Genomic DNA, 19,022 nt, shown 5'->3' with positions numbered 1-19,022 from the left:
TAACATGTTATTTACTATATAACACAATGGAAATTGCCTATAAAATTATATATTATGTTGTTATATTTTATTATATATTATATCATATATTATAACATATAACCTACGAAAACTAATATATATTATATATATATTTGTTTTTAATTTCCAGTCCCTTTGGAACAGCCTAAAGGAACAGGTAAGTAAATATAAGATTACAAATGTCCACTAAAGAAATTGTGTATCAGCAGCTAGAAGAGAAAATGTGGTAGCAGAAGTTATCGTTCATCAGCTTAATGAAACAGGAAGTTCGTACTGGATTTTGGTAGCTTAGGGCTTTTTCTTTTTTTGTCCTTATGCCTTCTGAAATCCTAACAAAAGTGTACTGGTTTCCATACATAAGACTTACATTTTACGTTGGTTGTGTACAAACATACCCAAGCAAATGAATAAATAAGTCTAGAAATATCCCCGTCATAAAAAAAGACAGTACCGTATTTCTCAGAATGTTTTTTATCATCACCTATCATTTTCCTGAAATTCTTTAGCTTTTTTCATTTGATGTCTTCTTTAAAATGGAAGAGATTTAAAAGGCAGGCAAACAAGTGTGTTCTATAGAACATTTCACTTTTTCTTGATTGTTTTCTGCACTCTTTTAGCATTTACATTCAAATAGAAATTCCAAGTGGCAGGTATTTTTGTCCGATTTTGTTCACTGATATCAAAACCCTTTCTGGTCCTAGTGCAATGAGGTGTTTGATTTCGATACTCGTCCTCCTGATCCACTAGGTCCTACCTTTGTTGAATGGGGACCATTCAACACCATCACTCAGTGCATAAACCGGAGAGCTCAGATATCTGTTAAAACAAATGGCAGGGGAGAGTAATGCAGTGAAAAATGGAGAAAGGGATATTGAACAACAGCAATTTTTTTTTAAAAGGTACTTCCAACACAGGTTGAGTGTAAATGATACGGAAACCTTCGACATGGACATGATGGAAATGATTTTTTGTAGACTTCCTGAAGGAAAAGCAATGCAGACACCTCTTCCCAGAATCCCAAACTCCCAGAACTTGCTCTTCCCCTGTTTTCTCCCTCAGAGGCCACGACTTGCAGAGAAGGTGCAGGCACCCGTGCAGGGGGATACAAGCAGTGTGTGCCTTCTGTTAACCACTAATAATGGTGCCCGTAGGAGAGGCGACAGAGAGGAAATGTTTCTGGGGAGAAGTTCGTATTTCCTTTACTGACACTACATTTGGGCGAATGAATTATTATGAGTTTTGAAATTTCGTCCTGCTAAACTACTCATAACAGAGGTCGGAATTATGGCTGTAACCTTCAACATAGCACGATTGTCCCAAGAGTTCTAAGTGATTTCTCCTGTGAAATTACAAATCGTGTAAGAAAGGAGAGGCCTTTCTATCCCTGACCATGCCAGAAGAGCTCCATAAACCCTGGGAACACGTCTGCCCAGTAGAGACGTAGGCATTTTACAGCAAAGCAAGCAAGAGCGCAGTATTGTCCCAGTGTCTGGGGTTTTCGGAGCACTCATTCCTTCCTTCTGCTTCCAACCCACAGCAGGTACCACTGTAGCAATGGAAAGTGAAGTCACTGGGAGGAAAACAGGTGAGTGTGGAGGACACCCAACGAGTTTACCAGAATAGAGTGATGCCTGGAAGGTGGTCTCACGTAGAGCACACAGTCGCGCTGCAAATTTTAGTAATAAAGCGGTTAATGAGGAAAAACACAGTGCTCATCATCCAAGGAGAGTTGGACAGTGAGCCGGTCATAAGAAATGAAAATGTGCTTAGGTATTTTTCAGGTGCCTGGTTTAGAAAAGAAACGTGGCCGTGCGGTGACCGTAATCCCTTTTGTGTTTCAGGCACCACGGGCGTAGCCCCTGGCACAACTGTTGCCCCAGGAAGTTCCAAAACAGGTGAGGCAACAAGTTGAAACAGACTCTTGTGCATCTCCTCTCAGAAATCAGATGTCTCCTCTGGGATTATGCATTACAGGGGCACCACCCTATCTTTTCCACGTTCTGAAATATTCTCCAGTCACCTCTTTCCTCATTGTCTCTCTCCCTCAGAGGCCACGACGTCCCTTGGGGAAAGCAAAGCAACTGGAATTGGGATAGCGACAGGTGAGTATCACATACTGATACCTGTACCTCATATAACAGCAAATAAACACACACACAAACACACACACACTCTCTCTCTCTTTCTCTCTCTCTCTCTGTCTCTCTTTCTCTCAAGGTCTTACACTGGAGTCTTTATTCCCAGAGCACACAATTGCCTTTATTATTCCACCTTGAAGACAAAATAATGACACAGATATAGCAATGTGGAGAGAAAATTCTCCTGTCCTCCAAAGTAAGAGACGTGATGGTAAACAATTCCAAAGGAGTTATAGAAATATTTTCATGTGAGAGCTTAAGGATGAATGAAGAAACTAAAAGTTGAATCTTGGTGTTACATGGAGACTTTAGGATCCTATTTAAAATAGGTTGTTAGAAGTAATTGAATTAGTGACAACTGCCCCTTTCCTGTAGGTACTACTAATATAATCCCTGGTAAAACTCTGGAGCCTGGATCTCACAACACAGGTAAGTCTGAAAATACAGCACAAACTAGGCTTTATCTTCTTAGATAATATATTACATCAACATATAGTGTGAATTTCCCACTCCCTGGTCCTTACTGTTTCCCTTTTTTTCCTTTATCAGAAGCCACAACTTCCATGGGAGGAACGGCGAGTACCCAAGCAGGACTTCCAGGAGGTGAGATAATTAAGTCTGAGACTTCTTCTTCTCCTTTGAATAGACTCTCTCTTCGTGTGGCTAAGGGGAAACCATAGTGGGAAAATTACAGGGAACTATGCCCTCCGTCCTTCTTGGAACAGAATATGCCAAATCACAAAACCAAGTCGCCCTAGGAATTCTCTGGCCGCACATGACTCTGTCATTGTTTTCAGAGGCTGCAGCTTGCAAAGGAAGTGTTTGGGTATAGGGACAAGGCCCACGTACAGGCAAGCACCTGCCTACCATGGGCCCCTTTGTTATATATGCTTTCTCGTGGCAGTCATTAAAAAATATCAAATTGACGTATTTGGCCCATATATTGTTCACTGCTGGTGTCCAGCTGCCAGAATATAGCCACATAGGGGAGAAATCTTTGAATATTCTGTTCACTGATGCATGCAAAGACCTAAAATAATAATGTAAGGAGACCTGCTTAATAAGTTGCAGTGGAATGAAGAACTGTGTACTTAGGTTGAAGCTTTGCTGTCCTTGCATTAACAGGCACCACCGTGGTTTCACCTGGAGGCAGCAGCAGCTCCCAGAATTCCAGGCCAGTTAGGATGCAGTACCTTCAGGGCCGTTAAGTTCAGAGCAGAGCACGCAGCCAAGTCTGAGCACCTGGTTTCAGGCAACACTGCTCAGAACAACATTTTACAAAATAAAGACCACTGACTTACGTGTAATATCACTTATAGATGTTCTTTGTATGTTATAAAGTCTAGATTCTTTAGTTTTTTTCACAACTATCATGTTGATGCCATATAGCATATCGCGTTGTTAGAATGATACACTTATTGCCAGGATTGTTGTATTATTTAGGAGCATGCGTTTGTTTCTCCTTTACATCATCAGGTACCACGGGAGCATCAGCGAGTGCTACCACGGGAGCCAAAAAGAAAATTACAGGTGGCACGGACTTCAGAGAAGGTGAGATAAAGAAATGAGTCAAATGCTATACCTCCCATAGCTTCTTCTCACAGGCTGTCCTCTGTTGAAGTGAGGAAGCACGATACCCTGAGTATGGCATTAGATATCGGGGGTCCAGTGTCTGCATCAAGTGATCTGGCTATTTAAGAAAATATTCAAAATTAGTCTTTATGCATTAATAAAATATTAGTCACATATTTCTTCGGTATATTAAATTCTGAATTATGCTCAAATATATAATGTAGTTTAATCCACATGAAAACCATATAAGAAAGTCAATATTTTCCCATTAAAAAGAAAATAATAAAAGGTCTCAAGGTTCACAGAAGTGGGATTAGAACACAGAATCTTTAGCCTTCTCTTTAATCATTTCATTGTTCCTGACTCTATGCATAAGGGCATGTATCCAAAAAATAAAAACAAAACAAAACAAAAACCCAAAATGCCAAAGCAAAATGAGGATATGCTTCCCATTGTACCATGGCGGCTAAATTTCAGCTACTGTTAGTTTCATGAATGAAATATATTTCTTATACCTTAAGCAGAGTTAATTTTGATTAAAACAAACAAGACGTGGTTCACCCCTCCCCCTTATGAAGTCAGTTAGCGTGCATACCTCTTGCATTTTCTGCTCTGCATCACATTTGCTCTGCTGGAGCTCCCATGTTAGACATTTCCCATCTGGTGTCTGCAGTGACTCGCCAGACTCCCCTCACCTGCACACAGCGATGTCCAAGTGAGCTTTCCAGACCAAGAGCATCAGCATCTCCTGAGAACATTTTAGTAATGCAACTTTTGAAGTCTGCCTCTCTAGAATCAGAAGCACTTCAGAGTGGAATGCAGCACAAAGTATTCCTTAAGAAGCCCGTTAAGTAGTTGGTGCTTATGAATGTTGAGGAAATTTCCATTCTCTACTTCCCTCCCAATTTACACTTTAGTCAATACCATGGACCAGAATGGAAGGGATTCTGAACACTCTGCTCTCATCATGTGATTCCAGTACTTGAAAGCCTTCAATTGTTCTGATTGCTTTAAGGATAAATAAAAATTCCCTTACATCCCATAAAATTCACGTCTTTAGAGTATGCATGGGGCTTCTCTTTATGCCTTTATTAACATATTCATGGTCTGATTTTATTAACTAATGTATGGTCTGATTTTGCCCTATACATTTATTTTCCTTTAGTTGTTTTCTTGATTTAAAATTTATGTCATATATTGTTAGAACAAAATATATTTACATAAAAATAATGAATTAAAAGTAGGATCTACAGCAACACAAATCAAGAAACTGGTAATTCCCTGAGAGCAATGAACCGACTGAAACTTCAGGGTCATGACTGTGTGGTCTATATTCCCTAAAATTTGAATGAGAATTATTTAGGTAATAATGACAAGACAATAAGGCTTTTTTCTTTTGGTTCCCAGGCAGTAAGTGCACTCATCTTACACAGGGCTACTGAATGGCTGGTCCACCAATGAGTGCCGTGGAAATGAGTTTCCCCTGGTCCATGGTGTGATAAGAATTTAAGCAGAGAACACGCATTCAGAAAGGGCACATTTACCCCCATATTTTATATCTGTTAAATAAAAGTGTATGTTTGCGATGCTTATATTTTAAATAAATTTATTTCTCTACTTTATGGCATTTCCCCAAAGCATCAATAAGGGCATATTGAAATGCTTACAGCATTGCTCTCTTACTAATGGATCATTTGAGAAGCAAAGGTGCAAGTCCAAGCTCTGGAGTCGTCGGCCTGGGTGTGGCTCCTGCACGTGCTGCTGACCACCTGAGGGAGCTGGAGATGGCGGTCCCCCGCGTGTGTCACATGGAAGAAGAATATTACCTGCCTCAGAGGACTGTCATAAAATTAAATGAGTAGATCCAAGTCTAGGGCATTTTTTTAAACTACCGTATGTATTTTTTCAGCTGGATCAGGGGCCCCGACTGCACCCACAATAGGACGTGAGGAAGAGACCTCAGCCAGCAAACCAAGCCCAGGAGCGACAAGCCCAGGAAAATCAGGCAAGGCAGGATGGACACCTCAGCGCCTACTCAGTGGCACTGAACATGTGACAGGTTGAACTAAGGATTAAGCTGTGGGTGATTTTAGACCATCAAGGTGCAGAAATCTTAGGCTCCATTTTAAGATTGCTTTTGCGTAGGAAACCTCGGTTATTGTGTCCTAATAGAGGAGCGACGGCAGAACCCTGCAGCTCTCGTAGGAGTGGCCCTTCCCTGCCGTTATGTCAGGGACCTCAGAGAAAGAGAGAAACACAGGGGCTGGGAGGAAAGGCCCAGGAGACTCGCCGGCCCCAGGGGCACCCTAGGGAGCCCGAGCAGCTGTGGGCACAGGGGTCTGGAGCATCTTCTTGCTGACCTCAGGGAGGTCAAAACCAAGTTGTTAGTTATTGGTAAAGGCACATATTCGTGACTGCACCTTCCCGGCCCTTATGGGCTTACCTGTGGTGGATCTCTCACATATGCTCAGAGGTGGCTTAGAGCAAAGCATATTGTATTTTGGATTCCAAAAATCTTACCTGATAAATTCCTAGGCTCTGAGGTGGGGTTCCGGATGTGGTGTGCAAATGGATGTGACCAAAAAGTGTAAACTGCTTTGAAAGAAGAGAACAGTAAAATTTGTTCTGTTTACAAACATCATGATATATGCTTGTTGGTTATTTTCAAAGGGACTACAGGACCCTCAGCTGGTGAACTGACTAGAGCAGCAGTCAGTGAAGTGACTTTCTGGGTGGTCCATCATGAGTGTAGCTGAGACCCCAGGTCTTTTGAGGAGTTTAAGGGAATTTAGTAATGGCTATTACTTTAATGGTTCTCATTTTAGGATAATAACTATCAGTAGTGGGAACAATTTCAGTACAACCACCAGTGTATGCTAGAATTGCCAGATAAGATAAAGAATGCCATTTAACTTCTAAATATCAGATAAAAAAGGAACAGTTTTTTAGTATAAATATGTCTTACATGGTAATTAGGGCATGGTAATCAGGGACTGTAGCATCAGGGACTGAAATAACACAATCCGAATAAATTTGGACAGTGGAAATGTGATTTTTTAACTCAAAATTTTGTCAGAGACAAGGCTTCCCGTGGAGTTTAATTGTTATGATTTGTGTAATGTTAATGCTGAAGATCAGAAAAAAATGAAGAGCTATTTTGTGTGTCACATTGTACTGGGTGCTCTTGAGAAAACAGGAGCAGAGTAGATTAAGGTACTTGTTGTTTTAGAACTTGATTTTTGAGCAAGGAACATGTGTATTTAAATACACGCAAGGCAAAAGCCATGCAAGGCAGAAGATAATCAATGTGAAGACAATGTTCATTGACAAGTGCTGGAATGGGAACTCAAGAGAAAATTCAATAAGAGAACTGATTAGCTGGGGTTAAAAATAACAGAATTATTCTAATTTGGGAAGAATATGGTATTATGATAGAGTATCATGACTATATCAATATGGGTTAACTGACACAAAAACTGATAAGCAAGGTGTGTGAAATTTTCTGGATATACTCAATTTCAGGGGAACTAAAAACAGTCATAATTCAAGTGCTGGGGAAATAGAATTGAAAACAAAGTCTCCCAATCCAGAAACCCTGTCCACAGAGAAAACCGTTTTATTATTGAATAAGCATTAAAGTAGAATGTGATGCAAATCACAGGCAATTTGCTAAGTGACTTTAAAGGCAGAAAGAACTCTTACTCAGCAGGCACGACCCATAACATATATGTTCTGAAAAAAAAATAACATTAGTCCTCAAGCAACAGGACTTCACAGTGCCATTCCACGTAGTTCATTCTAAACTCACCTGGTTATGCGGTGCCATCTAGTTAGTTCAATCATTTCCTGCAAAGGAAAAACAACTGCCCTATCTTGATGGAAGGAGGAAGTTTTATAACTAGAAGAAGGGAGGGGAAACCTTTCCCTTAACATTTACATTACAAGAGATAGTGCCCAAGTTCTTAAGAAAGACACCCGTTGGTCATTATGATGGCAAGAGGCCTAGACATTTTTTAAAAGATTTAACAACATTCCGAAGTCACAGAGAAAGATCTCAAAATTATAAATTTTCTAAATTAAATTCTCTAATGAAAGGAAGAGGGAAGTCTCTCTTTCAACAGAGACAAGACTCTCATTTAAAATGATTTTTCTTGCACAAGCCATCCTCATCAAATGATCCATTTTGTATTTTAATTAGCTTCCTTTTTTGCATGTATTATATAATGAATCCATGCTGGGGTAACACCTGGAGCTGGAGGTAGCAGCACCCCTGGGGGACCACCGGTCCCACAAGTTCTGGGAAGTCAGACAAGTCCAAACCTAATTTTTCAGCTGTTCCCAACCATAGCTCCCTTAATATGTACTGACGCTCTTAGATTTGAGAGGAATTTAAACTCAAAAAACCAACACAAAGTGAAAAAAAAGTCAGAGAAATGGTGGCTGCATGTGTCACAATCTACACATACCTCTTACACACCCTGAATATCATACGGGTATAGATCTCATACCTGTAAATTGGAGAAATGGCAGAGAAGAACAGTACTCTAAAAACCAGGAAAGGTGGCTCTGAGGGGAGGTGAGATTTGGGGATTAGTTTGTATCAAATCCCTGTTTGTGTAGCTAGAGTGAACACATGGGTGGCAAGGAAGGCTGAGGAAATGAGCCTCCATTTCTTCTGGGGACACATTATGCCAGAGTCACAAACTCGGGTTGATGTAAAAATTCCGTGAACACGCATGTCTCCGTGATCACTTCCAGAAGCCCAGGCTTACAGAGCTGGTTGCTGGGTGTCAGGGATGAGACCCAACGGGGGGCCTGGAACGGACTGCCAAGACCTCACTCCTCATGTATGGTGTGCAATTTTCCCATTGATACTTAAAATGTTTATAGTTCACTGCTGAATGCAATCTAGCAGCATGTAGACATATTACAGTATGAATCTACAAATACTCTGCTCCCTTATGGATCCAAAGATTAAAACGTGTATATCACAAAACACGTTGTAAATATTTGTGGTATCATTAAAAGTGTGTCTAATTTGAGTTTCATTGAATTTGTGTGCTTATTTTTCTAATTGTTAGGGACTACACAAAAAACTGCTACAATAACCGCTAGACTTGGGAGTTCCCGCACTGGTAGGTTAACGAGAAGAAACCGCCATAGTTACACTCCCAGTATAGTTCGTAGACGTGCTCTGATGAAATACCAACGCAGTTCTCCCCTGGTGTCTGAGACCCTCGTTTCTCACCGTTCGTTCACCATTGTCTTCTTCCAGAGGCCACGACGTTCACGGGAGGTAGCGGCGCCCCTGGAACTGGACCCAGACCCGGTGAGAAAGGGTCCTTGCCGTGTGGGGTTTGCCGTTAATGACGGCTCTTCTTAGCGCCGCCCGCCTGCGGGGGAGGTGCGCTTTCCTGCAGAGTGGTTTGCCTTGGCTCCCGGTTTTCCGTAGACGTAGCATCTTGTGGAAAACTCGGGATCCTGGCTTCTAGTCTCGCAACTGGAACTTTGGGAAGGGGGGGGCCGGTGGTGAAGTCAGTATGGGCGCCTCACGCTGCGATGGCATACACGTCGCGACGGTGCCGGGGCAGCTGAGAAAAAGGCACCTGGGGAGGAGACAGACAACGTGAACCCGTAAATAGGCCAGTCTGACGCAAAGGCGTTGTTGCTGAAAAGGGCCAAAATCGTATCCCGTATCTTGCTGGCACATTCAAATATTTCCCTGGTTTTCCTCCCACAGAAACCACTGTCGCACCACAAGGCCCAGCAACTGGGAGTATGACAGGTGATCCTGGGGGGGAAGCAGGCTCTTTGTCCACATCTGAATGAATGGCATTTGGGAGGGCGTCTCATGCTGGGAACAGTACGGATGCGGTTGGTCTCGCAATTACGTGGGTCCCGGAAAAGGCATAGGTCCTTCATTCATCATGGAGTCGCGAGAGGGGGCTTTGATGGCACCTCGAAGTCCCTAGAGTCCTTCTGAGGCAGTCCTTCGGCGGACAAGCTCGAGTCACGTTGGACATCTCGGACCCCTTCTGTTTCAGGCACCACTGGGGTAGCCCCAGGCACAGCTGTTGGCCCTGGCACCTCCAACACAGGTGAGTCAACAGGCTGACAGAGAAGTTCCTCATGTCCTTTGTGAACGTAGACGTCTCCAATGTCTCTAGGTTCTTTAGTGAGTCCACCATGTACTACCATCATCCTTAAATATTCTCCACTTACTTCTTCTCCACATTCTCTCCCTCAGAGGCCACAGCGCCCAGAGGAGAAAGTGGAACGACCCGAGTTGCAATAGACACAAGTGAGGGCTCCTCCTTAATAATACCTGCAGGTCATGATAGCTGCTTTAAGAAATCTTCTAAAAATATATCTACACTATTTATGTCCATCATATGGAGCAAACCCAGATTTTAGAAAAGGCGAGCCAAAATGCACAAGGGCGCCTTACGGTCTAAAACCTCAAGCGTCTTCACTAGGGCATCGTAGAGTCAAACGAATGACGGACGAACAGTAACGTAGAGAGAAACTTTTTTGATTCCCCCCCCCCCCCCCATAAAGAGATGCGAGAGTCGAGAGCTCGGGAAAGCAGTTCTAGAAATAGATGTTACAGGGGGCGCGTGGGGAGAACCTCTTGGTCCTAAAACTCCCAGGGATATAGTTGGCTGCTTTGTGGAGACTTGAGCTTTCCGTTGGAGTCACGTAGTAGAAACGCAACGGTGTTAGGAACGACTGACCTTTTCTTGTTGTCGGCACGGCAGGTATAGTCTCCGGACGAACTGCGCCCCCTGAAATTTATATCACGGGTAAGTCCGAAAATACATGTAGAAGCTGCACACTGGTATCTTAGATGGCACATTCTGACGATAGTACAAGATGGACTTTCCCACCACGCAGTCTTCACCCTTCCCTTCTTTTGTCTCTCAGAGGCCACAACTTCCATTGGAGGAGGCGGGACCACGCAAGCAGGACTTCCAGGAGGTGAGTTATTTTCATCAACCGAGTCTTCGGGGTTCCCCCCGCCCCGCCCAATCCCTGTTTGTATGGCCAGAGTGAACACGTGAGTGGGAAGGTGGGCGAAGGAGAGGGACCTGCCCTTCCTCAGGGAACACAGCACGCAGAGTCACACACCTGGGTCCGCCGACAGACGCCATGTTCCCCCGTTTCCCCATGCAAATTGGCAAGGCCCAGGCCGAAGAGGTAGTTGCTCGATGGCAGCTACGAGGCCCCCCTGTGGTCCTACCCATGCTTATGAAGGCCCCACACTCCACGTGTGGCTTGAACACTTTTCCCATAGCTTTCGCCAATATCGAGTATCATATTTTGCCATGAATAGTGTGCACATTTCTGTCCACATTTTTGAGGGAAAGGTAAGGGTGCGCATTATCCATGGGTGGTACCTGAAATACCTTGTATCTCTTCTTGTGTTTTGAAATGATGGGTTACGTGAAATTTCGTGTACCGTAATGTGTGCAAAAATAAATGCTAAAACTCCTTTACAATAGGAAAGAAACCCAAGTATCTAAAGATACAGAAACAGATTTTTGAATTAAAAATTCAAACGCCAAGTTCTTTCCCCCCGAAAGTTCGAGCCAGCAACATGGCAAAACACGTGGCTTTGACTTCCCTGTCGTGTTCATTGTTCACTGCTGGTCTCCACCTGCGTGAACGTGGCCACGTTTGAGGAAGAATCTTTGCGTATGCTGCTCAGTGATACACTGAAAGGCCTAAAACAAACTTGCACCGAAGATTTGCTTGGTGACATCAGTGGAATTACGTGGCATGTGCTTCTGTTGAAGCTTCGCTCTCCCTGTCTTACCAGGGACCACGAGGCTTTCACCCGGAGCCAGCAGCGGCTCACAGAGTTCCAAGCCAGGTAGGACATGAGGGAGCATTAGAGTCACACAGTTCTACCTTCAACACAGGAATGTCAAAATATCTCAAGGAATTGATGAGTGCCATTTAGAGAGAGAAATCCATCATCTGCCTGTTTTCTCTTGTAGGCACCTCTGTCGCACCGGGGAGTCCAGCGACTGGAAGTGCAACAGGTGAGGGTGACACAAGGTCTGCGTTCCCTTGCAGTGGCCCCTGGGGGGAAGGAACTCCTTTAGCAGCAATGATCAAAAGGGGGGCCCGGAGAGGAAACAGTGGGAAGTACTTGAGAGTTCATTCCTTAGGGTAACGCAGGCCTCAGGAAATTATTGGTTTCAGTCGTTCAAGTGTACGTAGTCCCTTCAGTTTGAAGGGGGAGCTGACGGTGTGTTGATGCCTTTACCGTTCTCATTGTTAGGTGCTACACGGGGACACTCTGGGACAACCATTCGACCTGGGAGTTCCCGCACTGGTAGGTTAACGAGAAGAAACCGCCATAGTTACACTCCCAGTATAGTTCGTAGACGTGCTCTGAAGAAATACCAACGCAGTTCTCCCCTGGTGTCTGAGACCCTCGTTTCTCACCGTTCGTTCACCATTGTCTTCTTCCAGAGGCCACGACGTTCACGGGAGGTAGCGGCGCCCCTGGAACTGGACCCAGACCCGGTGAGAAAGGGTCCTTGCCGTGTGGGGTTTGCCGTTAATGACGGCTCTTCTTAGCGCCGCCCGCCTGCGGGGGAGGTGCGCTTTCCTGCAGAGTGGTTTGCCTTGGCTCCCGGTTTTCCGTAGACGTAGCATCTTGTGGAAAACTCGGGATCCTGGCTTCTAGTCTCGCAACTGGAACTTTGGGAAGGGGGGGCCGGTGGTGAAGTCAGTATGAGCGCCTCACGCTGCGATGGCATACACGTCGCGACGGTGCCGGGGCAGCTGAGAAAAAGGCACCTGGGGAGGAGACAGACAACGTGAACCCGTAAATAGGCCAGTCTGACGCAAAGGCGTTGTTGCTGAAAAGGGCCAAAATCGTATCCCGTATCTTGCTGGCACATTCAAATATTTCCCTGGTTTTCCTCCCACAGAAACCACTGTCGCACCACAAGGCCCAGCAACTGGGAGTATGACAGGTGATCCTGGGGGGGAAGCAGGCTCTTTGTCCACATCTGAATGAATGGCATTCGGGAGGGCGTCTCATGCTGGGAACAGTACGGATGCGGTTGGTCTCGCAATTACGTGGGTCCCGGAAAAGGCATAGGTCCTTCATTCATCATGGAGTCGCGAGAGGGGGCTTTGATGGCACCTCGAAGTCCCTAGAGTCCTTCTGAGGCAGTCCTTCGGCGGACAAGCTCGAGTCACGTTGGACATCTCGGACCCCTTCTGTTTCAGGCACCACTGGGGTAGCCCCAGGCACAGCTGTTGGCCCTGGCACCTCCAACACAGGTGAGTCAACAGGCTGACAGAGAAGTTCCTCATGTCCTTTGTGAACGTAGACGTCTCCAATGTCTCTAGGTTCTTTAGTGAGTCCACCATGTACTACCATCATCCTTAAATATTCTCCACTTACTTCTTCTCCACATTCTCTCCCTCAGAGGCCACAGCGCCCAGAGGAGAAAGTGGAACGACCCGAGTTGCAATAGACACAAGTGAGGGCTCCTCCTTAATAATACCTGCAGGTCATGATAGCTGCTTTAAGAAATCTTCTAAAAATATATCTACACTATTTATGTCCATCATATGGAGCAAACCCAGATTTTAGAAAAGGCGAGCCAAAATGCACAAGGGCGCCTTACGGTCTAAAACCTCAAGCGTCTTCACTAGGGCATCGTAGAGTCAAACGAATGACGGACGAACAGTAACGTAGAGAGAAACTTTTTTGATTCCCCCCCCCCCCCCCATAAAGAGATGCGAGAGTCGAGAGCTCGGGAAAGCAGTTCTAGAAATAGATGTTACAGGGGGCGCGTGGGGAGAACCTCTTGGTCCTAAAACTCCCAGGGATATAGTTGGCTGCTTTGTGGAGACTTGAGCTTTCCGTTGGAGTCACGTAGTAGAAACGCAACGGTGTTAGGAACGACTGACCTTTTCTTGTTGTCGGCACGGCAGGTATAGTCTCCGGACGAACTGCGCCCCCTGAAATTTATATCACGGGTAAGTCCGAAAATACATGTAGAAGCTGCACACTGGTATCTTAGATGGCACATTCTGACGATAGTACAAGATGGACTTTCCCACCACGCAGTCTTCACCCTTCCCTTCTTTTGTCTCTCAGAGGCCACAACTTCCATTGGAGGAGGCGGGACCACGCAAGCAGGACTTCCAGGAGGTGAGTTATTTTCATCAACCGAGTCTTCGGGGTTCCCCCGCCCCGCCCAATCCCTGTTTGTATGGCCAGAGTGAACACGTGAGTGGGAAGGTGGGCGAAGGAGAGGGACCTGCCCTTCCTCAGGGAACACAGCACGCAGAGTCACACACCTGGGTCCGCCGACAGACGCCATGTTCCCCCGTTTCCCCATGCAAATTGGCAAGGCCCAGGCCGAAGAGGTAGTTGCTCGATGGCAGCTACGAGGCCCCCCTGTGGTCCTACCCATGCTTATGAAGGCCCCACACTCCACGTGTGGCTTGAACACTTTTCCCATAGCTTTCGCCAATATCGAGTATCATATTTTGCCATGAATAGTGTGCACATTTCTGTCCACATTTTTGAGGGAAAGGTAAGGGTGCGCATTATCCATGGGTGGTACCTGAAATACCTTGTATCTCTTCTTGTGTTTTGAAATGATGGGTTACGTGAAATTTCGTGTACCGTAATGTGTGCAAAAATAAATGCTAAAACTCCTTTACAATAGGAAAGAAACCCAAGTATCTAAAGATACAGAAACAGATTTTTGAATTAAAAATTCAAACGCCAAGTTCTTTCCCCCGAAAGTTCGAGCCAGCAACATGGATGTGCATTACGCATGGCAAAACACGTGGCTTTGACTTCCCTGTCGTGTTCATTGTTCACTGCTGGTCTCCACCTGCGTGAACGTGGCCACGTTTGAGGAAGAATCTTTGCGTATGCTGCTCAGTGATACACTGAAAGGCCTAAAACAAACTTGCACCGAAGATTTGCTTGGTGACATCAGTGGAATTACGTGGCATGTGCTTCTGTTGAAGCTTCGCTCTCCCTGTCTTACCAGGGACCACGAGGCTTTCACCCGGAGCCAGCAGCGGCTCACAGAGTTCCAAGCCAGGTAGGACATGAGGGAGCATTAGAGTCACACAGTTCTACCTTCAACACAGGAATGTCAAAATATCTCAAGGAATTGATGAGTGCCATTTAGAGAGAGAAATCCATCATCTGCCTGTTTTCTCTTGTAGGCACCTCTGTCGCACCGGGGAGTCCAGCGACTGGAAGTGCAACAGGTGAGGGTGACACAAGGTCTGCGTTCCCTTGCAGTGGCCCCTGGGGGGAAGGAACTCCTTTAGCAGCAATGATCAAAAGGGGGGGCCCGGAGAGGAAACAGTGGGAAGTACTTGAGAGTTCATTCCTTAGGGTAACGCAGGCCTCAGGAAATTATTGGTTTCAGTCGTTCAAGTGTACGTAGTCCCTTCAGTTTGAAGGGGGAGCTGACGGTGTGTTGATGCCTTTACCGTTCTCATTGTTAGGTGCTACACGGGGACACTCTGGGACAACCATTCGACCTGGGAGTTCCCGCACTGGTAGGTTAACGAGAAGAAACCGCCATAGTTACACTCCCAGTATAGTTCGTAGACGTGCTCTGAAGAAATACCAACGCAGTTCTCCCCTGGTGTCTGAGACCCTCGTTTCTCACCGTTCGTTCACCATTGTCTTCTTCCAGAGGCCACGACGTTCACGGGAGGTAGCGGCGCCCCTGGAACTGGACCCAGACCCGGTGAGAAAGGGTCCTTGCCGTGTGGGGTTTGCCGTTAATGACGGCTCTTCTTAGCGCCGCCCGCCTGCCGGGGGAGGTGCGCTTTCCTGCAGAGTGGTTTGCCTTGGCTCCCGGTTTTCCGTAGACGTAGCATCTTGTGGAAAACTCGGGATCCTGGCTTCTAGTCTCGCAACTGCAACTTTGGGAAGGGGGGGCCGGTGGTGAAGTCAGTATGAGCGCCTCACGCTGCGATGGCATACACGTCGCGACGGTGCCGGGGCAGCTGAGAAAAAGGCACCTGGGGAGGAGACAGACAACGTGAACCCGTAAATAGGCCAGTCTGACGCAAAGGCGTTGTTGCTGAAAAGGGCCAAAATCGTATCCCGTATCTTGCTGGCACATTCAAATATTTCCCTGGTTTTCCTCCCACAGAAACCACTGCCGCACCACAAGGCCCAGCAACTGGGAGTATGACAGGTGATCCTGGGGGGGAAGCAGGCTCTTTGTCCACATCTGAATGAATGGCATTCGGGAGGGCGTCTCATGCTGGGAACAGTACGGATGCGGTTGGTCTCGCAATTACGTGGGTCCCGGAAAAGGCATAGGTCCTTCATTCATCATGGAGTCGCGAGAGGGGGCTTTGATGGCACCTCGAAGTCCCTAGAGTCCTTCTGAGGCAGTCCTTCGGCGGACAAGCTCGAGTCACGTTGGACATCTCGGACCCCTTCTGTTTCAGGCACCACTGGGGTAGCCCCAGGCACAGCTGTTGGCCCTGGCACCTCCAACACAGGTGAGTCAACAGGCTGACAGAGAAGTTCCTCATGTCCTTTGTGAACGTAGACGTCTCCAATGTCTCTAGGTTCTTTAGTGAGTCCACCATGTACTACCATCATCCTTAAATATTCTCCACTTACTTCTTCTCCACATTCTCTCCCTCAGAGGCCACAGCGCCCAGAGGAGAAAGTGGAACGACCCGAGTTGCAATAGACACAAGTGAGGGCTCCTCCTTAATAATACCTGCAGGTCATGATAGCTGCTTTAAGAAATCTTCTAAAAATATATCTACACTATTTATGTCCATCATATGGAGCAAACCCAGATTTTAGAAAAGGCGAGCCAAAATGCACAAGGGCGCCTAACGGTCTAAAACCTCAAGCGTCTTCACTAGGGCATCGTAGAGTCAAACGAATGACGGACGAACAGTAACGTAGAGAGAAACTTTTTTGATTCCCCCCCACCCCCCATAAAGAGATGCGAGAGTCGAGAGCTCGGGAAAGCAGTTCTAGAAATAGATGTTACAGGGGGCGCGTGGGGAGAACCTCTTGGTCCTAAAACTCCCAGGGATATAGTTGGCTGCTTTGTGGAGACTTGAGCTTTCCGTTGGAGTCACGTAGTAGAAACGCAACGGTGTTAGGAACGACTGACCTTTTCTTGTTGTCGGCACGGCAGGTATAGTCTCCGGACGAACTGCGCCCCCTGAAATTTATATCACGGGTAAGTCCGAAAATACATGTAGAAGCTGCACACTGGTATCTTAGATGGCACATTCTGACGATAGTACAAGATGGACTTTCCCACCACGCAGTCTTCACCCTTCCCTTCTTTTGTCTCTCAGAGGCCACAACTTCCATTGGAGGAGGCGGGACCACGCAAGCAGGACTTCCAGGAGGTGAGTTATTTTCATCAACCGAGTCTTCGGGGTTCCCCCCGCCCCGCCCAATCCCTGTTTGTATGGCCAGAGTGAACACGTGAGTGGGAAGGTGGGCGAAGGAGAGGGACCTGCCCTTCCTCAGGGAACACAGCACGCAGAGTCACACACCTGGGTCCGCCGACAGACGCCATGTTCCCCCGTTTCCCCATGCAAATTGGCAAGGCCCAGGCCGAAGAGGTAGTTGCTCGATGGCAGCTACGAGGCCCCCCTGTGGTCCTACCCATGCTTATGAAGGCCCCACACTCCACGTGTGGCTTGAACACTTTTTCCATAGCTTTCGCCAATATCGAGTATCATATTTTGCCATGAATAGTGTGCACATTTCTGTCCACATTTTTGAGGGAAAGGTAAGGGTGCGCATTATCCATGGGTGGTACCTGAAATACCTTGTATCTCTTCTTGTGTTTTGAAATGATGGGTTACGTGAAATTTCGTGTACCGTAATGTGTGCAAAAATAAATGCTAAAACTCCTTTACAATAGGAAAGAAACCCAAGTATCTAAAGATACAGAAACAGATTTTTGAATTAAAAATTCAAACGCCAAGTTCTTTCCCCCGAAAGTTCGAGCCAGCAACATGGATGTGCATTACGCATGGCAAAACACGTGGCTTTGACTTCCCTGTCGTGTTCATTGTTCACTGCTGGTCTCCACCTGCGTGAACGTGGCCACGTTTGAGGAAGAATCTTTGCGTATGCTGCTCAGTGATACACTGAAAGGCCTAAAACAAACTTGCACCGAAGATTTGCTTGGTGACATCAGTGGAATTACGTGGCATGTGCTTCTGTTGAAGCTTCGCTCTCCCTGTCTTACCAGGGACCACGAGGCTTTCACCCGGAGCCAGCAGCGGCTCACAGAGTTCCAAGCCAGGTAGGACATGAGGGAGCATTAGAGTCACACAGTTCTACCTTCAACACAGGAATGTCAAAATATCTCAAGGAATTGATGAGTGCCATTTAGAGAGAGAAATCCATCATCTGCCTGTTTTCTCTTGTAGGCACCTCTGTCGCACCGGGGAGTCCAGCGACTGGAAGTGCAACAGGTGAGGGTGACACAAGGTCTGCGTTCCCTTGCAGTGGCCCCTGGGGGGAAGGAACTCCTTTAGCAGCAATGATCAAAAGGGGGGCCCGGAGAGGAAACAGTGGGAAGTACTTGAGAGTTCATTCCTTAGGGTAACGCAGGCCTCAGGAAATTATTGGTTTCAGTCGTTCAAGTGTACGTAGTCCCTTCAGTTTGAAGGGGGAGCTGACGGTGTGTTGATGCCTTTACCGTTCTCATTGTTAGGTGCTACACGGGGACACTCTGGGACAACCATTCGACCTGGGAGTTCCCGCACTGGTAGGTTAACGAGAAGAAACCGCCATAGTTACACTCCCAGTATAGTTCGTAGACGTGCTCTGAAGAAATACCAACGCAGTTCTCCCCTGGTGTCTGAGACCCTCGTTTCTCACCGTTCGTTCACCATTGTCTTCTTCCAGAGGCCACGACGTTCACGGGAGGTAGCGGCGCCCCTGGAACTGGACCCAGACCCGGTGAGAAAGGGTCCTTGCCGTGTGGGGTTTGCCGTTAATGACGGCTCTTCTTAGCGCCGCCCGCCTGCCGGGGAGGTGCGCTTTCCTGCAGAGTGGTTTGCCTTGGCTCCCGGTTTTCCGTAGACGTAGCATCTTGTGGAAAACTCGGGATCCTGGCTTCTAGTCTCGCAACTGGAACTTTGGGAAGGGGGGGCCGGTGGTGAAGTCAGTATGAGCGCCTCACGCTGCGATGGCATACACGTCGCGACGGTGCCGGGGCAGCTGAGAAAAAGGCACCTGGGGAGGAGGCAGACAACGTGAACCCGTAAATAGGC

The 19,022-nt window shown here is 46.6% G+C and overlaps 2 protein-coding genes and 1 long non-coding RNA gene across 4 annotated transcripts; all 3 read left to right on the top strand.

Annotated features, from left to right (window-relative positions):
• The first annotated feature begins 29 nt into the window (after nt 1-29).
• Nucleotides 30-2,427, top strand: LOC129084925 (uncharacterized). Of its 2 annotated transcripts, none has more exons than XR_008530635.1 (3): nt 30-178; nt 1,863-1,916; nt 2,070-2,420. It is a non-coding gene; the product is annotated as an uncharacterized LOC129084925 (long non-coding RNA). The 2 variants fall into 2 exon arrangements; XR_008530636.1 differs by lacking the exon at nt 30-178 and adding an exon at nt 1,591-1,606 and having other exon boundaries at nt 2,070-2,427.
• Nucleotides 2,428-2,539: 112 nt separating this feature from the next.
• Nucleotides 2,540-15,525, top strand: LOC129085121 (apomucin-like). Its single transcript, XM_054591523.1, has 21 exons — nt 2,540-2,588; nt 2,709-2,762; nt 3,636-3,710; nt 5,641-5,736; nt 9,007-9,060; nt 9,472-9,516; nt 9,776-9,829; nt 10,490-10,534; nt 10,656-10,709; nt 11,551-11,604; nt 11,732-11,776; nt 12,019-12,072; nt 12,213-12,266; nt 12,677-12,721; nt 12,981-13,034; nt 13,695-13,739; nt 13,861-13,914; nt 14,771-14,824; nt 14,952-14,996; nt 15,240-15,293; nt 15,434-15,525. The coding sequence occupies exons 2-21, from the start codon at nt 2,723-2,725 to the stop codon at nt 15,523-15,525; spliced, it is 1,113 nt and encodes a 370-aa protein (XP_054447498.1). The 5' UTR covers nt 2,540-2,588; nt 2,709-2,722.
• LOC129085120 (apomucin-like) lies at nt 15,525-18,746 on the top strand. The gene is made up of 9 exons (XM_054591522.1): nt 15,525-15,600; nt 15,899-15,943; nt 16,203-16,256; nt 16,916-16,960; nt 17,082-17,135; nt 17,993-18,046; nt 18,174-18,218; nt 18,461-18,514; nt 18,655-18,746. The coding sequence occupies exons 1-9, from the start codon at nt 15,525-15,527 to the stop codon at nt 18,744-18,746; spliced, it is 519 nt and encodes a 172-aa protein (XP_054447497.1).
• Nucleotides 18,747-19,022: the final 276 nt, after the last annotated feature.

Source organism: Pteronotus mesoamericanus, unplaced genomic scaffold, assembly GCF_021234165.1.
Source record: "Pteronotus mesoamericanus isolate MK-2021 breed Mesoamerican mustached bat unplaced genomic scaffold, CSHL_Meso_final scaffold_21, whole genome shotgun sequence".
NCBI lineage: Eukaryota > Metazoa > Chordata > Mammalia > Chiroptera > Mormoopidae > Pteronotus > Pteronotus mesoamericanus.
This window is presented reverse-complemented; position numbering and strand designations above follow the sequence as displayed.